At 44.5% G+C, this 22,412-nt stretch overlaps 1 protein-coding gene across 1 annotated transcript in view; it reads right to left on the reverse strand.

Annotated features, from left to right (window-relative positions):
- Positions 1 to 21,069, reverse strand: part of LOC132590767 (autocrine proliferation repressor protein A-like) — a 62,250-nt gene extending 41,181 nt beyond the window's left edge. Inside the window, exons 1-3 of the mRNA XM_060263688.1 lie at positions 20,821 to 21,069; positions 10,104 to 10,278; positions 9,539 to 9,587 (exon numbers count right to left, since the gene is read on the reverse strand). Coding sequence (XP_060119671.1) covers positions 9,539 to 9,587; positions 10,104 to 10,278; positions 20,821 to 21,007 — 411 coding nt within the window. The 5' untranslated portion in view covers positions 21,008 to 21,069. The remainder of the gene's footprint in view (positions 1 to 9,538; positions 9,588 to 10,103; positions 10,279 to 20,820) is intronic.
- Positions 21,070 to 22,412: the final 1,343 nt, after the last annotated feature.

Here is a 22,412-nt window from a genome sequence, read left to right on the forward strand (position 1 = left end):
GTCTCTCTCTCTCTCTCTCTCGGCTTGGCTTCGCGAACGAAGATTTAAGAAGGGTGATGTGGATATGCCCTTCAGGCCTGCGCAGAGGAATTTTTTAGGTGAAGCGCAGTGTGCGCGGTACTGGCTCCACCCTTTCACCTGGGGGTCATCTGCCATGGCCCAGTAAGCCGGGATGCCGGCAGCGAGTCCTCCAGGTGGTAGGTGTTACATTAACGAGCTGTATCTGCCCGGGTTTGATGTTAGAGTTTTCCTTCTCTTAGGCTGGCGAGGTTGGTGGGCCCAGCCTGCCCATCCGGTTATACCGCCGGACAATTTGGTCGCACCATGACGTAGGAAACTCTGTGAAAAACAGGGGGGACCAGCGAGAAGGTGTTGCTACGGATGCAGTAATGCAGGAGAGGCCATTGCAGTGACCATCTGCCAGGCATAGCCAGACAGTGACCATGCGGCGTTCACTACACCGGGAGAGGAGAGGCTATGTATTGCGCATACACTTTCCCTGGGGGGGGGGTAGGATACCCAGAGGGAGCCGACCCCCCCGACCCCCAAAGATAGGATGTGGAACCTTATAAAAAGCCTTACTGAAATCAAGATAAACAATGTCTATAGCATTCTCCTGATCCAGCAAGGTAGTCACTTTCTCAAAAAAAAAAAGATCAGGTTAGTCTGACATAACTTGTTCTTGAGAAACCCATGGTGGCTCTTAGTAATCACAGCCATCTTTTCTAAATGTTCCAGGACTGACTGTTTAATGACTTGTTCTAAAACATTTCCAGGTATAGATGTCAAGCTGACAGGTTGGTAGTTACCCAGATCCTCCCCTTCTTGAAGATGGGAACATTTGCCCGCCTCCAATCTTCTGGCACCTCTCCTGTTCTCCAAGAATTCTCAAAAATAATAGCCAGAGGCTCAGAAATTACATCTGCAAGCTCTTTTAGAACCCTTTGATGCAATTCATCTGGCCCTTCAAAGAAACTAGATGATTATGTACTACCCCTATGCTGATCCTAAGTTGCAACTCCATACCATTGTTATATGTTCTGTTTTTGCCATGTTGAGCACTGTCTCCCTCAGAAGGGAAGACTGAGGAAAAGTAGGAATTGAGCAGTTCTGCCCTCTCTTCATTACCTGTTACAATTTCACTTTCCTGCCCTTGCAATGGGCCTACCATGTCCTTGCTCTTTTTCTTACTCTGAACATAAGAAAAGAATCCTTTTTTGTTGTTTTTAGCATCTTTGGCCAGTCTAAGCTCATATTGAATTCTTTTCTAACTCTTTCTTTAGTCTTTCTAACTCTTTTTTTAATCACCTAGAAAGTCCCCTGGATAATGGTGGTAGAAGTGACTGTGAGCAGCATATCAGGAAAGGCTCTAAAGGACAGCCTGTCAAATATTTAAAGAGAGCAATCTCCTCTTTTCCAGATTGAACATTCACATGGCCCTCAGACTTTCCTCATAGGTTTCTTTGTCCAGGCCCTTGATCATCCTCGTTGCTCTCTCCTGCACCTGCTCAATTCTCTCCATTTTTTTTTTAAGTGAGGCTCCCAGAATTGCACAGAGTAGTCCAGGTGTGGCCTGTCCAAGGCAATGTAAAGTGGAGCTCCTGTGATTTTGATGCTATAGCCTTTGATACAATGCAGGATCATCTATCTATCTATCTATCTATCTATCTATCTATCTATCTATCTATCTATCTATCTATCTATCTATCTATCTATCTATCTATCTATCTATCATCTGTCTGTCTAGCAATGTTTTATCTTTCTGTAACTATCCATGTTTATTTGAATGTAACTGCTATGCTTTAAAGTGTTACTAACCTGAACTAACCTAAGGCACATCAAAGTAGAACACTAGCTGGCGCCTCTGCGTGCCCCTTTCGGTTTTACTAACAAATGCAGGAATTTATTATTTGAATATAACGCCTCCAGGGACATGTTCCCAGGCCAAGCCTGGGCCCAGGAAGAATAACCGCAGGGAGATAAAGGAAAGGGCTGTGCGAATTTTCACATGTGAATACAGGACTGTTTAGTAATTGTAGCTTTGTTTAGAGAACCTTTGATGTGCCATGTTTAAGTATGCATTCCACTGGTACTCTGTATCAGTTCCAATACTTGGCTCAATAGAGGCACATGGATTATCAATAAACCATACTTTGTTTCAACTCAAGGACTGGTTCCTTTAAATCTGCTTGCTTGACATTTTGGAACTGATCCATTAATAAGAGTTTATCTGCACCGGCAACTTTTAAGCCAGATGGCTGGAAAAGTTCTGGATAACAGAGAACCTACTGAACCCTCTGAAAAAGCAGGAGTAAAAACTCCCCCCCTGGCACATCATCGGGGTCTGGAGAGTCGGCGGAAGTGGATCCCCACTTCACATCCAGGAGCTATTCATTACACCCCGAAGGTGGGAGCCCCATACCTCCACCACCCTGATGGACGAAGCCCTGGCGCGCCACAAGATCTTCCTGACAAGACCCACGAAGGGGGAGAAAGCCGGGAACCCCAGGGAACATGGGGACGAATGCCCCATTCGAGACGATGACGAGCGCGGAGAACTGAGGCCAAATGACGACCGCCACGATGGGTCGGACTCGGAGGAGGAGAACGGGAGCCCCCCGAAAGAACCAGGCATCCTAAAAACCATGAGTGGAGAGATGGCCGCCATGGGTCGAGAACTGCGGGATGAAATCCAAGCAAACGCCACCTTCATGCCACGAGAGATGCAGAGGCAGATCGACCGGCTGCTTCTGCTCGACTTCGGGAGGGCCCCACCAGCCCCAGCCCCCGCTCCAGCTGCACCACCAGCCCCACCAGCAGCGCCAGCCCCACGAGCGGCTCCACCAGTGGTCCCGGCAGTTCCAGCTTAGCCCGTGGCCCCAGCACCAGTACTAGTGCTTCCTGGGCCATGAGACTACGGGAGAGGCCTGGAGCTAGATGCCACCTTCGACGGTGATCTGGAAGAGATGGAATATTTCTCCATCCAAGCCAATAGCTACATGCATTATTGGGGGAACACGTTCCCAGATGACTTTACCCGGGTGGACTACCTCGGTTCCAAGCTGAAAGGGGCAGCCGGACGCTGGTACGTAAACCTATACAAGATGCGGGGCCCTGAACTCGATAGTGTGGCTGGGTTCCTACAAGCCCTGCTGGTCCAATATGAGGACCCCCTTCAAGAAACTCGGGCCATCACCAGGGGTTGAAATTGGTTCGCGAATACACAGCTGACATCAGGGCACAGTGCGCCAAAATCCGAGGATGGAGCGAGATGATGAAAATCGAGGCTTACCAGCAGGGCCTGAATGCCAGTCTCTTGGATCGGGCCCTTCAGCAAGCCCACCCCACAACTCTAGTGGGATGGGTGCAACTAGCCGGGGAAGTGGGGACCAACATAAAGCGAGTGGCTCTCTAACGCCAACTGCAGCAAGGGGGAAAAGGGGGACATGAGGCTCGGTCAGGGGGCAAAGCAGAGCCAAAGAAGGGATCAACCCCAGGGGGAACCACCAAGACCCCCACGGGTCGTAAATGCTTCTGCTGTGGCGACCCGGGTCATCTGGCGGCTAACTGCCCGGAGAAACGTCGAGCCTCCCCCTTACCCCAAAGCCAACAGCGACGGGGACCAAGAAGACAACAACCAAGCCCAAAGAATCAAGTCAAGGGAGCACTGTGACATCCATGGTGCTAGACGAGAATACTATAATTTGGACGACCTGAGTTAGAACATAAGAACATAAGAGAAGCCATGTTAGATCAGGCCAATGGCCCATCCAGTCCAACATTCTGTGTCACACAGCGGCCAAATATATAATATAATAATAATAATAATAATAAATTTTATTTCTACCCCGCCCTCCCCGCAAAGAGGCTCAGGGCGGCTAACAGTAAATAATATATTAACATAAATAGTAAAACATTAGATTAACAATTAAAATTACACATAAAAACCCGTTAATTCAATTAAAATACTTAATTTACATTACATTATATATATCTGGCAGTAATAGCTGTTCTGGCGCTGATTCTGCCAGTTTAAATGGTGTTAAAGATGGCGGTTCTTCGTTCATTGCAACTCAGCAGTCCGTATCATTATAGGCGCGTCTAAAAAGGGCAGTCTTGCAGGCCCTGCGGAACTGGTCGAGGTTCCGCAGGGCCCGCACCTCCTCCGGGAGCTGGTTCCACAGTGCAGGTGCCGCAACTGAAAAGGCTCGCACCCTGGTGCTTTGGAGCCTGGCCTCTCTCGGCCCAGGGATGGTCATTTTGTTTTTACTTGCTGACCTCAGTGCCCTCTGGGGTTCATACGGGGAGAGACGGTCCCTTAGGTAGGCAGGTCCTCGGCCATATAGGGCTTTAAAGGTAATAACCAACACTTTGTACTGGACTCGGTAGATAACCGGCAGCCAGTGCAGTCCGCGCAGCCCTGGCTGTATGTGCTCCCATTTCGGGAGCCCCAGTAACAGCCTGGCCGCCGCATTCTGCACTAGCTGCAGCTTCCGAGTCCGGCACAGAGGTAGCCCCAAGTAGAGGGCATTACAGTAGTCCAATCTTGAGGTGACCGTTGCATGGATCACTGTTGCGAGGTCGCGGCGTTCCAGGAAGGGGGCCAACTGCCTTGCCCGCTTCAGATGAAAGAATGCTGACTTGGCAGTGGCTGCTATCTGGGCCTCCATTGATAATGAAGGCTCCAGTAAAACACCCAAACTCTTTACCTGGCGCACTGGTTCCAATGGTGCGCCGTCGAAGGTTGGGAGAGCTATTTCCCCTCCCTGGGCGCCGCGACCCACGCAAAGGACCTCTGTCTTCGCTGGGTTCAACTTCAACCCACTCAATCTAAGCCACGCCGCTACAGCCTGCAAGGCCCGATCCAGGTTCCCTGGGGCGGAGCCAGGCCGGCCGTCCATTAGTAGATAGAACTGGGTGTCATCTGCATATTGATGGCAACCCAGCCCAAACCTCCGGACAATCTGGGCAAGGGGGCGCATATAAAAGTTAAACAGCATTGGGGAGAGAACTGCTCCCTGAGGCACCCCACAATCAAGTGTGTGCCTCTGGGATCGCTCGCCCCCAATGGCCACCCTTTGTCCCCGATCGGAGAGGAAGGAGGAAAGCCACTGTAAGGCCAGCCCCCTAACCCCTATGTCGGCAAGGCGGCGCTTTAGTAACTGATGGTCGACTGTATCAAATGCCGCCGACAGGTCAAATAACATCAGTACCGCAGAGCCGCCCCGATCCAGATCCATATATATATATATATATATATATATATATATATATATATATATATATACACAAACACACACTGTGGCTAATAGCCACTGATGGACCTCTGCTCCATATTTTTATCTAACCCCTTCTTGAAGGTGGCTATGCTTGTGAACGCCACCACCTCCTGTGGCAGTGAATTCCACATGTTAATCACCCTTTGGGTGAAGAAGTACTTCCTTTTATCCGTTTTAACCTGTCTGCTCAGCAATTTCATCGAATGCCCACGAGTTCTTGTATTGTGAGAAAGGGAGAAAAGTACTTCTTTCTCTACTTTCTCCATCCCATGCATTATCTTGTAAACTTCTATCATGTCACCCCTCAGTCGACGTTTCTCCAAGCTAAAGAGCCCTAAGCGTTTCAACCTTTCTTCATAGGGAAGGTGTTCCAGCCCTTTAATCATTTTAGTTGCCCTTTTCTGAACTTTCTCCAATGCTATAATATCCTTTTTGAGGTGCGGCGACCAGAACTGCACACAGTACTCCAAATGAGACCGCACCATCGATTTATACAGAGGCATTATGATACTGGCTGATTTGTTTTCAATTCCCTTCCTAATAATTCCCAGCATGGCGTTGGCCTTTTTTATTGCAAACGCACACTGTCTTGACATTTTCAGTGAATTATCTACCATGACCCCAAGATCTCTCTCTTGGTCTGTCTCTGCCAGTTCACACCCCATCAACTTGTATTTGTAGCTGGGATTCTTGGCCCCAATGTGCATTACTTTGCACTTGGCCACATTGAACCGCATCTGCCACGTTGACGCCCACTCACCCAGCCTCAACAGATCCCTTTGGAGTTCCTCACAATCCTCTCTGGTTCTCACCACCCTGAACAATTTAGTGTCATCCGCAAATTTGGCCACTTCACTGCTCACTCCCAACTCTAAATCATTTATGAACAAGTTAAAGAGGATGGGACCCAGTACCGAGCCCTGCGGCACCCCACTGCTTACCGTCCTCCACTGCGAAGACTGCCCATTTATACTCACTCTCTGCTTCCTATTACTCAGCCAGTTTTTTATCCACAAGAGGACCTGTCCTTTTACTCCATGACTCTCAAGCTTTCTAAGGAGCCTTTGATGAGGAACTTTATCAAAAGCTTTCTGGAAGTCAAGGTAAACAACATCTATCGGGTCTCCTTTGTCCAGATGTTTGTTCACCCCCTCAAAGAAATGTTAGGAGTTAGGAGTCGTGGGGACCCGAGCGGGTGGGAAACGAGAACGACCTGCACTGAGGGGTGCCGGGAGGCAGGTCATGGATATAACGGCACCATTACGGGTGAGAATAACTGGATCCCTATTTTTCGTCCCATTGACTTTGCTAAATCGGCAGCTCAAACGCTTCATGCATGCCCGAGCCGTAATTGACTCTGGGTGCACAAGAGAAATTATCACCCCAAAGTTGGTGGATGCTCTGGGACTAATCTGAAAGCTCCTGCCCCACCCGATCCAGTTTGAGCAGATGGACAGGTCCATAATGCGAGGGGAGCCCTGCATAAAAGAGGCCCAGGGAAAGGAACCATTGGGACGTTGAAGTCTTTGTAATTACCCCCTCTTCCTCCTTTGACATAGTGCTGGGAGTCGGATGGTTAGCTAAGCACCAGCCAGACATACAATGGGAAGGATCAAACCATAGACTTTATTGACAAGAGGTGCGCACACCATCATTGGCTGGGGGATTGGGGACCTAATCCACCGCCCAGAAATGAAAAGATGTGTGTGTCCGTGGAAGAGGTCCAATCCATTCCCCGCGAGTACCGGGACTTGCGCAGGGTGTTTAGCGAGGAGGAGGCAAACGAGCTCCCCTTGCACCGGAGCACCGACTGCGCCACTGAACTAATCCCTGGCCAGGAGCTGCTCAAAGCCAAACTGTATTCTATGGGTTGGGCAGAAAAAGCGGCGCTAAGAAAATTCATAGATAAGAATTTAAAAAGGGGCTTCATTAGACCTGCCACCTCTCCACACGCCGCACCCGTCCTGTTCCGGAAAAAGAAGGATGGGAGCCTTAGACTTTGCACTTTTTTTCGCGAGATAAATGGGATTTCGATGTCCAATGCCTACCCCATCCCCTTGATCAAAGATTTGTTAAGCATGGTGTCGGAGGGGTCCATTTTCACAAAACTGGACCTGAGGAATGCGACTTTAGAGTGCGAATCAAAGAAGGGGATGAGTGGAAGACCGCATTTAACACCCCGATGGGACAGTTTGAATACCTAGTAATGCCATTTGGATTGCAAGGGGCCCCGGGAGTGTTCATGAATTTCATAAATGAAGTCTTGAGAGAGTACCTGTACAAGGGGGTGGTGGTGTACCTGGATGACATCATTATCTATTCAAAAGATCTGGCCTCCCACGTGCAACTGGTGAGGAAGGTACTCACTACCTTGTATGAACATAAACTGTATGCCAAAATGTCGAAGAGTGAGTTCCACCAGACGGAGTTCGACTACCTGGGGTTTCGTGTCTCCGGGAAGGGACTGGCGATGGACCCCGCAAAAATACAAGCAGTGCTAGATTGGGAACCCCCAAGAACACGTAGACAGGTACAATCTTTCATTGGGTTCGCCAATTTCTACAGGGGGTTCGTTCAGGGGTTCACCCAGGTGATGTTGCCCCTAACGGACTTGTTAAAGACTAAAGGGAAGGGACCCAAAGCGAAAAAACCAGGGGCAAAACTAGCTTGGACCCCCACTTGCCAGAAAGCTTTCGAACAGCTCAAACGCTTATTTACAAGTGAACCAGTGTTGGCCCACCCCGATGTGCTTAAGCCCTTCGTGGTCCAATGTGATGCTTCCGACGTGGCCGTAGGAGCCATATTAATGCAAAAAGACTCAGAGGGGAGGTTGAGACCATGCACCTATATCTCTAAAAAATTCTCATAAGGACAGCGCAACTGGTCAGTGAGGGACAAGGAAGCGTTCACTGTAGCTTTTGCATTGAAAAAATGGTGGTCCTGGCTTGAGGGAGCGAGGGTACCATTTGAGATCTGGAATGACCACAAGAACCTAGAAGCGTTTACCGGATGTAGGAAATTGACCGAAAAACAGATCCGGTGGGTCGGGTTCTTCGGAAAGTTTGACTTCACCCTCAAGCATATTCCTGGGTCGAAAAACTTTCTAGCTGATGCACTCTCGAGGCTGCCCCAACACGAGAGTCAAAGAGAGGAGGTGGTGGACTCTATCATTCCTCCTAGCGCCATAGCGGGCGCTGTAACCACCCGATCTGGGAAAAAATCACAAGGCGCCAGAACCGCGGGGGGGCAATAAACTGATCGAGGAGGCAGAGCGCGAAGGTGAAGGGAAGCCAGAAGGATTTACGAAAGGGGCCAGATGGTTTTGGCATTACGATTAAGAACATAAGAACATAAGAGAAGCCATGTTGGATCAGGCCAACGGCCCATCCAGTCCAACACTCTGTGTCACACAGTGGCAAAAATTTTTATATATACACACACACTGTGGCTAATAGCCATCGATGGACTTGTGCTCCATATTTTTATCTAAACCCCTCTTGAAGGTGGCTATACTTGTGGCAGCCACCACCTCCTGTGGCAGTGAATTCTACATGTTAATCACCCTTTGGGTGAAAAGTACTTCTTTTTATCCGTTTTAACCTGTCTGCTCAGCAATTTCTTTGAATGCCCACGAGTTCTTGTATTGTGAGAAAGGGAGAAAAGTACTTCTTTCTCTGCTTTCTCCATCCCATGCATTATCTTGTAAACCTCTATCATGTCTCCCCGCAGTTGACGTTTCTCCAAGCTAAAGAGCCCCAAGCGTTTCAACCTTTCTTCATAGGGAAACTGTATGTCCCCAAAACTCTGCGTAAGGAAGTCCTACAGCACTGCCATTGTAATAAGCTATCAGGCCACTTTGGGTATGTAAAAACCCTACACCTATATGCATTCCACTGCTACTCTGTATTAGTTCCAATACTTGGCTCAATAGAGGCATATGGATTATCAATAAACCATACTTTGTTTCAACTCAAGGACTGGTTACTTTGAAATCTGCTTGCTTGACACTCATACACACACACATACATACACACATATATACACACACATTTATACACACACACACACATATATATGATTTCATCTGAAATGCATTTGACAGCAAACTGCACCTTTAGGTTTTATTTTGTTTTGAATCAAAAAGTAAGTCCCCTGGATAATGGTGGTAGGAGTGACTGTGAGGAGCATTTCAGGAAATGACCTGTCTGGCCCAGAGGTGAAAGGGAAGCTTCAGCAAAGAGAAGTCCATTAGTACTTACATAGAAGGTGAGTGGTTGAGAAGGAAATGGATTCAGCATAGCTACGATCCTGCAGAGAAACAATAGGCACTTTCATACTGAGGAGAAAATTATGTCTCATTCAGTCTGTGGACATTAAAAGGAAGGGTGAGACCTTAGCCATAAAAGACAGTTGGGGACAAGACAATTAGATGAAATATGAAGCAGTCTCAGTTGTCCCCTAATCTCATATTATTGTATTACCTCCAGATACTTATGGTATTTTTAATTACAATTATAACAACATAGGGTTACAAAGTTTTGTCTCAGACTAAATTTCTCTGCTGTAGTAGATGGGTTAGTCTCTCTTGCTCATGTGGTTATAGTGAGGTCAAAAGGGAGGAGGGCAGAGAGTCTTGTTTGCCTGCGTAAGCTCCTTAGGAGAAAGGCACAAAATAGATTAAGAAATTTATCTTTTAAGGGCATGTGCATCTCTCATGATTCTTAATGCTCAAACTATTAGCATACATCTCTACTCACTACAAAAAGCAGCTGTCCTACGAGAAAATGAAATAACTTCTGCCATTTATTGACATTTTTTACATACGATTTTGATTGCATCACTGCTACAAGACGACGAAACGGGTTGAAAGGATTACTTGGAGCTGAACTATCATTTCGATCAAGTTGGAGTATAAGGAGACATGAATCTGCAAGTGTCACTTTTATGGGAATAAGAATTGTCAGTTCATGGCTCCAGTATGGTTTGTCCACTTCAGATTCTGGGAAGAGAAACACAGAATTCTGCATTCACGGCTCTCATCATCAGTGTTTCCTCTAAGCTGAGTTAGTGTGAGCTAACTCACAGTTTTTCAGCCTCCAGCTCACACATTTTTGTCTTGCTGCAGGAAAAATGGCCCCAGAGCAAGTTGATTTATGCAGTAGCTCACAACTTTAATGCCAGCAGATCACAAAGTAAGTTTTTTGCTCAGAAGTCTCCAGAACTTAGAGGGAATATTGCTCATCATCATCCCTGTTATTATTATTGTTGCCTTCATTGTCGTCGTCGTCGTCGTCGTCATCATCATCATCATCATCATCATCATCATCATCATCATCATCATCATCATCATCATCATCATCATCATCATCATCATCATCATCATCATCATCAAAATCTGTATCCTGCCTTTGTCCTGAGACCCGGTTGGGACTCCGGCGGCCCCTCCCCCGAGGCCCCTATGAGCATCTGCCGACCTCCCCATACCCTGGAATCACCCTGCAATCTGGACCCCGGTTGGCTCACCCAAGGCACCCAGGCAGAAGATTAGGCAGAAGATGCCCGATAGGGTATCAACAGCGGCAGGGCCCAGAGAGCTGAGGAGCAGTTCACCACCATGGGAAATGTCTAGAGGGAGGGGCGAGCTCAGCCAAATGCCCGGTGAGTATGCCCGAGCCTCACCAGGGGAGGGATCCAGCAGGAAGCAGCGCCTGGATGGGGAACCAACCTCGCAGCTGATGCCGCTCGTCTGAAGTTGACTCTTGTGGGGCCCGAGGAGGAAGGTGAAGAGGGGCTAGGGAAAGAAGCAAGGGAAGAGGTGGAGATGCCCAATACCTGGGTGTCCCCACTGATAAAGGGTGCCGGGGCCAGAGCCACAGGGGAAGGAAAGGGAGGGGGTGGAGTATAAAAGGAGAGGGCCAGAAGGGGTCAAGGAGGAGAGGCACTGGAGGACTGGGCAGGCAAAAGAGATGGAGAAGCCAGTCCCAGCAGGCATGCGGAGACCACGAGGGTGATGTTCACCTGGTATCCCATGCATTTCTGAGACCCTGGTCCAGCTCCATAAGGCCAGGTGAGCAGGGGCGGGGTGATGGCCACTGCAGGGGATGGGCGACAGCATGACAGCCTTTCTACCCTTTCTACCCAAGGCTGCTTACAAGAAAATGTATAAAATCATATCATTAAAATACATATTAGAAGAACACAAATCAGTTATTAAAAGCCGGGTTTGGAAGGAGGGATCACTGAAGGAACTCAGACTAGACAAAGAAGGCTTCTCTCACTGGCATTGACAGAAAGAGGGAAATGAATATCCCTGGGGAAAGAGTTCCACAGTCTTGGTGCAATGGCTGAGAAGTCTTCAATGAAGGTGACCTAATTTCACAAGGTGAGGCACCTGAATCGTACCTGCAGAAGATAGGATTACTGGTCTGGTAGGTTCATAAAGGAACAACAGTCATAGAATCATAGAATTGGAATGGACCTCTAGGGTAATCTAGTCAAACCCCCTGCACAATGCAGGAAACTCACAACTACCTCCCCCTAAATTCACAGGATCTTCATTGCCATCAGATGGCCATCTAGCCTCTGTTTAAAAATCTCCAAGGAAGGAGAGCTCACCACCTTTTGAGGAAGCCTATTCCACTGAGGAATGACTCTAACGGTCAGGAAGTTCTTCCTAATGTTGATCCGAAAACTCTTTTGATTTAATTTCAGCTCATTGGTTCTGGTCCTACCTTCTGGGGCCACAGAAAACAATTCCACACCATCCTCTAGATAACAGCCCTTCAAGTACTTTAAGATGGTGATCATATCACCTCTCAGCCGCCTCCTCTCCAGGCTAAATATGCCCAGCTCCTTCAACCTTTCTTCATGGTCTCCAGACTCCTCACCATCTTCGTCGCCTTCCTCTAGAGCTTTTCTATACCCTTCTTAAAATGTGGTACCCAAAACTGAACACAAAACTGACTCCAGGTAAGGCCTTACCAAAGCAGAGTAAAGCGGTACCATCACTTCATGTGATCTGGACACTATACTTCTGTTGATACAGCCCAAAATTGCATTTCTCCTCCATGACTCCTCAGTACCAGTATAAGAAATTCTGACCCCCTGTAGATTGATAGATCCACTGAGTGGGGGTCAGGCTCAGAGTGAAGATATTATCCTACAAACCCAGATAGAACCCCAGGTTTTTTGCAAAGGTGCCACCCTAATGGAGGGGTAGTTGAAACCCCAAAACAGAAGTTTGTTGTCTGCATGTGTGATGGGAAAACCCCACACCTCTACCCAAGCTGCTGACTGATTGTGGACATGACAGATCTGCAGGTAGGCAGGAGATGTTGGCTGGAGGCCATGCAGACAGAAGGCTGAGTGAGTGGGGACAAGTGGTAGGAGAAATGGTTCTCCATGGTCTCAGGCTGAGGTCTTTCATATTGCCTCCTAACCTTATACCTGATCCCTTTTAACTGAAGATGCCAAGGATTGAACCTGGGACCTTCTGCATGCCAAACAGATGCTCTGCAAGTGAGCCACAGTTCCTCCACTAGGACAGGGAGGGAGATTATGCCTTATTCTGATTCAGATCATTGGTCCATCAAGGTCAGTATTGTCCACCCAGACTGGCAGCAGTCTTTCACATCCCCTGCTGCCTCATCCTTTTAACTGGAGATGTGGGGCACTGAACCTGAGACTTTCTGCACTTTAAGCAGACATTCTTTCACTGAACCACGGCCCTCTCCTTGTGTATCTTGGGGAAGGGTCAGTTTCTTAAAAAAAGAATTCCATTGCAGTGTTGGATGAAGTTCACCTCTCCCTCCCTCCCAAATTAGTCTTCTTAGCTGGTAGGCTGGACAAATATTTAAGCCAGGCTGAGGTTTGCAGGTTTTTAGAAAAAATTCCATAGAATCCTAGGTATAGTTTCACAAAGAAAAAAAATCAGGGGTTTACTTGTGTTTAGGTTATTTTGTGCTCTGGATTGTCCCTTATGCCTCTGATCCTGGTCTCTGACTCTGACCTTTGTATTTGTGCTTTTGGGTTGCCTCTCAAACTGGAGAGTCAGTTTGTTGTGGAGAGCCAGTTTGGCATAGTGGTTAAGTGTGTAGACTCTTATCTAGGAGAACCAGGTTTGATTCCCCACTCCTTCACTTGCACCTGCTGAAATGGTCTTGGGTCAGCCGTAGCTGTGGCAGAGGTTGTCCTTGAAAGGCCAGCTGCAGTGAGACTCTTCTCAGCCCTATCCACCTCACAGGGTTCTGTTGTGGGTGAAAAAGATTAAGGAGATGGTGAGCCACTCTGAGATTCTGAGTGGAGGGCGGAATATATATCCAATGTCTTCAATGCCAAATTTGCGGCTGTGATTGTTGTCTGTTTTGTGCTTTGCACTTTGACACCTGGAAACTGTATCTGTGTGCCACCTTGGTGGATGCTGGCCAGTAGGATACCTGGTGTGTCTGCCCAAACCCCTCATAGGAGGCAACTCTGGTGGGACCCAGGAATTATGGCATTCCAGAAATAACCCAAAGCCAGAATCAGGGTTTGTAACAGGGACATGTGAAATCTAGAATGTGTTCCCAAAATCTGAATCTGAAGGGCACACTAGTCATACTGATTCCATCTTTATGGTCTGTAATAACAAATGTACTTGCTACATGAGTAGTTTGTCTCTCTTCCATCTTTTCTTGGCCTGAGATTTACTGTGCCAGACCTGAGATTCAGGTATACATCAGAACAGGGCTCTTTTTTGTAGCAGGACCTCCTTAGGCATATTAGGCTACCCCCTCTGATGTAGCCAATCCTCCTGGCAATGAAAAAAGAATTCAAAAAGGAAGTTGGAGATCTTAGAAAAGATATAGAGGGTTTCAAGGATGAGATAAAAAATAAAGTTAAAGAGGTAGAGGGAAAAGTGGATACACATGCCTCTATCTTGTTAAAACCTGAAGAGAAGGTCATAATACATGATTGCAAGTTGATGGAAACACAAGTTCATCTGAGAGGGGTACCTGAAAAGGAAGAGGCAGATTTAATGGGATATATGGTGAACATTATCACTGAATATTTAGAGGAAGGCCCTGACAAATTTAGGAGTATGCTGGAAGGTGCCTACAGAGTCAGCATATGTGAAGGACAAAGACCTGCCAAGAGACATTGTTATAACACTAAGATCAAAAGATCTGGCAGGAAAAAATTTGAGCAAAGGTTTCCAAAAAGCTTGGGCTATAGAAGGGAGCAAAATTAAAATAATGAAAGAGCTACCAAGACAAGTGATTAGTTATAGGAAGAAATATAAGAAGTTAACCGACCAGCTGCGTGCAGAGGGCACAAGATATAGATGGATAATACCTGAAGGTCTTGGATTTGAACAACATGGGAAAAGGATCACAATAAGGAGTGAACAAGAGATGCATAGCTTTTTTGAAGAGAACAAAGAATTAACATCATAATGGAGTACAAACTATTATCTTGGAATATAAATGGATTAAATTCACCACAGAAAAGAAGAAGAACATTTCATTGGATTAAAAAACAAAAATGCAACATAATCTGTTTACAGGAAGTTCATATACAACGCAAAAACAGTAAATTTTTGTGGAATAGAAATTTGGGGCTGGAATTTTTTTCATTAGCAGAACAAAAGAAAAGAGGGGTAGTCTTTTATATCAAAGAACAACTTGAGCCAAAACTAATATTTAAAGATAAAGAAGGAAGATATATCGCTGTTGAAGTGACAATTGAGGTGAAAAAAACGTTATTATTAGGATTATATGCGCCAAACGGAGCGAAAGATAAATTCTTTAAAGATATAAATCGACAACTGGATGAAAAGACATATGATCAGGTTTTGATGATGGGTGATTTTAATGGGACAATACAAAATTGTGGGAAGGGCGGGATACAAATAATGAATAAATAAGAATAAATAAAAATAAAATAAAAATAATATTGACAGATCAAGCCAAAAGAAGAATGACAAAGAAGGAAAGCTACCAAATTCTTTATTTGAGTTGATTAAACAGGAGAACTTAGAAGACATTTGGAGAAAGTTTATAGTAAGAGACTATACATTTTTCTCAGCGAGACATAACTCTTTCTCTAGAATAGACATGTTATGGGGTTCCCAAAGCTTGGGCCTCATAACAAAAAAAATTGAGATTCTACCAAAGGTTTGGGCGGACCATAATCCAATATGCTGGTCTACAAAATTGCAAAAGAAAACAAGAAGATGGAGAATTAATGAGGATTTACTACAAGACAAAGACATTGTGGCATTCTTAGAAAAGGAGACTGCAGCATTCTTCCAAATAAATGAAATGGATGATATGGAATTTCAAACAGTATGGGACACTTATAAAGCAGTAATGAGAGGACTGTTAATCACATTGAACAATAAAGATAAAAGAGCCAAAGAAGAAAGATTGTCAGCATTGCAAAATGAAATAAATAAAAAAGAAAGGGATCTGAAAAAAAGGCCAGGGAAAAAGAAATTAATAAAAGAAATTACGATATTACAATCCCAAGTTAAGCAATTGCTGAACAAAGAATTAGAATGGAATTTAAAAAGTCTGAAACAGAAATCGTTTGAAAGTGCGAATAAACCTGGAAAATATTTGGCCTGGCAACTGAAGAAAAAGAAAGAAAATAAAACCATAAATAAAATTATGGTAAATGGGAAAGCAATAGTAGATCAAGAAGGAATCAAAAGAGAATTTTTTAAATATTACGCAAATTTATTTAAAGTTGTGAACATTAGGAAAGAAAAAGTGGAAGAGTATCTACGGAATATCCAAGTGGTACCTTTAACTGAGTATATGAAAAAGACTTTAAATGACCCAATAGAGAAAATTGAAATAGAGGCAGCAATAAAAGCAATGAAAGAAGGCAAAGCCCCAGGGCCTGATGGATTTATATCAAAATTTTACAAAACTCTTAAAGATGAGATAACACCCAAACTGATGAAATTGTTAAATACGATAAGAGAAGAAGGGAAAATTCCAAATACTTGGAGGGAAGCTGTAATTTCTTTGATTCCTAAAGAAGACAAAGATATCACAAATGTAAAGAATTATAGACCAATTTCATTGTTGAATAATGACTATAAGATTTATTCAAGAATTTTAGCAGAACGATTGAAGCAATATTTGATCAACTTTATAAACAAAGACCAAGCCGGATTTCTTCCTAAAAGACAAATAAGAGACAATGTAAGAGCTGTTATTAATGTTGTGGAATACTATGAGAAGCATCCAGAAAAGGAAGCGGCCTTATTTTTTGTGGATGCAGAAAAAGCCTTTGACAATTTGAACTGGGACTTTATGTTTGCGGTAATGGAAAAAATAAACTTAGGGAAACAATTTATAAAAATGACAAGAGCAATATATATGGACCAACAAGCAAAATTGTGCATAAATGCAGATCTTACCAAAGAATTGAAAGTAAGTAAAGGGACAAGGCAAGGATGTCCGTTATCACCATTGTTGTTTATAATGACCCTTGAAATTTTGTTACAACAAATACAAAAGGATAAAGAAATAGAAGGACTAAAAATTAGAAGATTCTCTTATAAGTATAAATCTTTTGCAGATGATATAGTGTTCATATTAGAGAATCCGATTCAAGTGTCACCATTGTTGTTAGCCAAGATAAAAGAGTATGGAGAGTTAGCAGGACTATATATAAACAAAGAGAAATCGAAATTCTTATGTAGAAACATGCAACCAAATAAAATAAAAGAATTGCAAAAGGTGACGGGTTGTGAGGTCACTACTAAAGTCAAATATCTTGGAATAGAGATAACAATGAAGAATATTGATCTATTCAAAAATAATTATGAAAAACTGTGGTGTAAGATGGACAAGGATTTGATGAAATGGAATAGGCTTAACTTGTCCTTACTGGGCAGGATAGCTGCAATTAAGATGGATATTTTGCCAGGAATAATGTATTTGTTTCAAACTATCCCGATTGTAAAAGATGCCAAACAATTTAACAAATGGCAAAGGAAGATTTCTGACTTTATATGGGCCGGAAAGAAACCAAGGATTAAGATGAAGATTTTAATAGATGCTAAAGAGAGAGGTGGTTTTCAACTCCCGGATTTAAGATTGTATCATGATGCGGTTTGTTTGACATGGATCAAAGATTGGATAATGCTGTTAGATAAAAAACCTTTATGGTTAGAGGCCCATGGGAATAAATTTGGCTGGCACGCGTATTTGTGTTATGGGAAGAATAAAATGGATGTTTTTTTCTCTCACCATTATATCAGAAATAGTTTACTAAATACTTGGATAAAATATAAGAAATATGGGGATGAGAGAAAACCGCTGCGGATAGTGCCTGCAGAAGTAATAAAAATAACAGCTGAATCCGATGAAGAAAGAGAGATGTCATATAATCAACTGCTCAAGATCCAAGGAGACAAAATTGAATTAAAATCCTCAGAAGAGCTAAATAATAAGTACGATTGGTTTCAAATGCAACAAATCAAAAGCTTGATGGAAAATGATATTAAGTTGGAGGGAATCAGACGAGAACTAACGGAACTGGAAAGGGTCCTGCTTGGAGATAATGAAAAATTGATATCAAAAGTATACAAATTATTATTGAAATGGTCTACAGAAGAAGAAGTAGTAAAGTCTCAAATGGTCAAATGGGCAATCAATGTGAATAGAGAAATACAAATGGATACGTGGGAGCACCTTTGGAAGAACTCGATGAAGATCTCAACTTGTCAGAGTATCAAAGAGAACTGTTTTAAGATGATGTATAGGTGGTATATGACTCCGAAAAAGCTGGCTAAGATGAGTAAAAAGATGTCGGATAGATGTTGGAAATGTAAAAAACATGAAGGTTTTCTTTCTTCCATATGTGGTGGACTTGTGAAAAAACGAAAGAGTACTGGAAGGTGATACAACAAGAAATCTCCAAAATTTTGGGTTATGACTTTAAGAAAACTGCAGAGACTTTCTTGCTTGGATTACAATTAGAAAAATTTCCAAAGGAAGACAGGACTTTAATTTGGTACTTGTTATCAGCTGCTAGGACATTGTATGTGCAGCTATGGAAACAAGAAAAAATACCAGAGAAATGGGACTGGACTATGAAAGTTTTATCGTGGAGTGAGATGGACAAACTAACTAGAACGCTAAGAGAATATGATTTAGATATATTCAAAAAGGAGTGGAAGAAATTTAAAGGATATATGGAGAAAGAAAGGAATGTAAAAAGACATTGGACAATTTTTTAGCATTAATGAGAAAAAAAAATTATATTGAACTTTGATCAGTTAGTAGTACCTTTAGTATTGAACTTAAATCTATAACTTCGGGGAAGTCAACATTGGAGGGAGGGGGAATTGAAATACCATATGGGTTAGTACTGAAAATTTATAATTAAGATTTGTAACCATATGTTATCAATAAATTGTTAAAACATGAAGAAGAGAGCAGTGAGAACTCAAGTGTGGCTCAGGAAAGAGCAGACAGAATGGAGGGAAGCTCTGCTTGGCAGTGTGGCAGAGCGATTTAGCTTTATCTCTGAGAGAAAATAGAGTTCCCAGTTATTGGGCCTGTCTCTGTTAAACAGCGGACACCGAAGAAGAAGAAGATGATGATAATATTGGATTTATACCCTGCCCTACACTCTGAATCTCAGAGTCTCTGAGCGACTTACAATCTCATTTACCTTCCCACACACACACAAACACACCAGACACCCTATGAGGTAGGTGGGGCTGAGAGAGCTTTCCCAGAAGCTGCCCTTTCAAGGACAGCTCTGCAATAGCTATGGCTGACCCAAGGCCATTCTAGCAGCTGCAAGTGGAGGAGTGGAGAATCAAACCCTCGTGAGAAAGTGCAGGCTGCTATGGGTGGAAAAAAGATCCAACATTGTGGCTAGTCAGTAAAAGCCTGTTGGTGCCTGAAAGCAGTAAAGAGTTCTCAAATTCACTGGAGAACCAGTATGGTCTAGTTTTGAAGACCCCGCTGGTCCGCATGGTACCACAATCCAATTCTATGCCCTTGGATTGGTGGCATCCTAGATGATCACCTAATTTGCCTAGTGGGCAGTTCAGTCCTGCTTCCACATAAAGCCTGCTGGTGACCTTGGGTCAGTTACAGTTCTCCCAAAACTCTCTCAACCAATGTTCTCTCAAACTTTGTGAGCTACTGACATTAAAGTTGTGAGCTACTGCAGAAATTAGTTTGCTTTGGGGTCATTATTCCAGAGCTATGACAAAAAAATGTGAGCTGGAGGGTAGAAGTAGATATTGGAAGATATTGGATTTATATCTCACCCTATACTCCGAATCTCAGAGTCTCAGAGCAGTCACAATCTCCTTTTCCTCCCCCCCCCCCCACAACAGGCACCCTGTGAAGTACGTGGGGCTGAGTGAGCTCTTGCAGCAGCTGCCCTTTCAAGGACAACTCCTACTCAAGCTATGGCTGACCCAAGGTCATTTCAGCAGGTGCAAGTGGAGGAGTGGGGAATCAAACTTGGTTCTCCCAGATAAGAGTCCGCGCACTTAACCACTACACCAAACTAGCTCAAAAAACTTTGAGCTAGCTCACGCTAACTCAGCTCAGTGGGAACACTGCTCTCAGTCTCATTTGTCTCACAAGGTTCCTGTTGTGTAGAGAGGAAGGGAAGGTGATTGTAAACTTTTAAAGATAAAGGTAGGATATAGAAGTCCACTCTCCTTCTTATAACAATAATAATACTTTTTTATTTATATCCCGCCCTCCCCGCCGAAGCAGGCGCAGGGGGGCTCACAACATTTTAGTTCAATACAATACGATACAAGATGATGATGAAGAAGAAGATATTGTATTTATATCCCGCCTTCCACTCTGAAGAGTCTCAGAGTGGCTCACAATCTCCTTTACCTTCCTCCCCCACAACAGACACCCTGTGAGGTAGATGAAGACATTGGATTTATATCCTGCCCTCCACTCCTAAGAGTCTCAGAGTGGCTCACAATCTCCTTTACCTTCCTCCCCCACAACAGACACCCTGTGAGGTAGATGAAGACATTGGATTTATATCCTGCCCTTCACTCCTAAGAGTCTCAGAGCGGCTCACAATCTCCTTTTCCTTCCTCCCCCACAACAGACACCCTGTGAGGTGGGTGGGGCTGGAGAGGGCTCTCACAGCAGCTGCCCTTTCAAGGACAACCTCTGCCAGAGCTATGGCTGACCCAAGGCCATGCTAGCAGGTGCAAGCGGAGGAGTGGGGAATCAAACCCAGTTCTCCCAGATAAGAGTCCGCACACTTAACTACTACACCAAACTGGCTCTCCAGTATAATACAATACAATACAATATAATACAATACAATAAAATCACTTAATTCAATGAATACTACATTATAAAACCATCTTTTACTGCTGCTTACACTAATCCCTACCCTTCCATCTAAGCCAGTGGCCCCTGGAACTTTTCTGAATGGGTAACTTCTAATCTAGAGGGAATCACTATTACAAAGCCTTTCATGGTCAAATATAGTGCTCCTCCTCCACTCCAGCAGCTGTTCCATACTTTTAATTGGTGCTTACCATTCAGCCACTTCTGGGAGGTCATATTGATGATATTATGGGTAGTGTATGGCACAACAATCTTCTTCAGGAGGGTATATTCATAGTGAGGGTCAGGAAGGTTCACAAATTCATCCAGAGCTTTCTGGTCCATCAGCCAAACAGGGGGCAAGCAGGCAGCAAAGAGGAAAAGGACCAAAGAATGCATCTCCTAATACGTTGTTGGACCCTTTGCCTGCTCGTCGCTTGGCAGTGTCTCCTGCCAGAGGTGAGAGATTCTTCTGCCTCTTGATGTTGACACAGATAAATCATCCACCACCCCCTCCAAAGTGCTGCTGGAGTAGCTTTCCAAAGGAATGATACTCTGAAGACTCCCTGTGCTTTTGAACACCTGCCCAGTTCCCTTGGGCCTGAATCACAGGCACACGTGGTGAGAAAATGACCATTCATATCAAGCCAAATATATTTTGGAAGGGGTTTACCAAGGGAACAAAAATAAATGCAGTTTCAAAATAACCCATAAATATATCAGCTATGCTGGGTGCCATAGGGCTACTCATAGCTGCTCCAAACCTAAAGTAGGGTTTAAAAAGAAAGAAAGAATGAGAGCCAAAAACTAAATTGGAGGAAATTTAACCACACGTTTGTCAAGAAAATCTTCCACATCTTGCTTCATGCTGGAGAATGTTTGTGTAGAGAGCTGACAGATTGGCTGAGAACAGACGGGCATTCTGGGGTGAATGGGAAGCGGCCGAAAGCAGGTCAGCTCAAAAAGAGCCGTCCCAGAGCCTCCACGCGGTACCAGGAAGGTGGCCCCACCCTGTCTTTGTGGTGCCTCAGAAGTGTTTCCTAATGGGGCAGAGCACTCCTGCACACAGATGCTCCCACCAGGTTGCCAGAGGGAAAAAGTTGGAAACAGCTTAGGGGTGTTTGGCGCTTCCACACCACCAAGTCTCACTTGCACCCTTCCCCGTCCAAATGGTGGGGAGGCAACTGATGGCCGGCTCAAAGATTTGCTACCACTTTGGAAGTGGTAGCTTTTTTGAGCCGGCCTCAGGGGCCTGGAGGACGGGGTGAGGACGGGAGGAGGATGGGTGGCAGATGTTGCCGTCTGCACAGATTTTTGGGGTCGACTTCAGAGGAGTCTCTGAGTTGACCCAAAGTGCCGGACTGTTATCAGCCATTAAAACTGCTCCATTTGGCACCTGCTTGCCTTCCACAATGTTTATAAAATGCTTTGTGTCTTTCATATAAGACAATTCTGACGCAGATGCGTTTGCAAAAACATCATTAGAGACTGCTAAACAATTATTATTCCATGTTGATTGCTTTTTTACCTGACCACATTCTCAAGGCTAATTTTCTTTTGTATCGATTGTAAACTTTTGTTAGAAGACTGAGGGGTTTTCTGATAGTGCAAAATGGTCTCTTTAAATTAGGGTTGCCAAGTCCAAATCAAGAAATATCTGGGGACTTTGGGGATAGAGCCAGGAGACTTTGGGGGTGGAGCCAGGAGACATTGGGGCGGAGCCAGGAACAAGGGTGTGACAAGCATAATTGAACTCCAAGGGAGTTCTGGCCATCACATTAAAAGGGACAGCACACCTTTTTAA

Source organism: Heteronotia binoei, unplaced genomic scaffold (assembly GCF_032191835.1).
Source record: "Heteronotia binoei isolate CCM8104 ecotype False Entrance Well unplaced genomic scaffold, APGP_CSIRO_Hbin_v1 ptg000674c, whole genome shotgun sequence".
Lineage (NCBI taxonomy): Eukaryota > Metazoa > Chordata > Lepidosauria > Squamata > Gekkonidae > Heteronotia > Heteronotia binoei.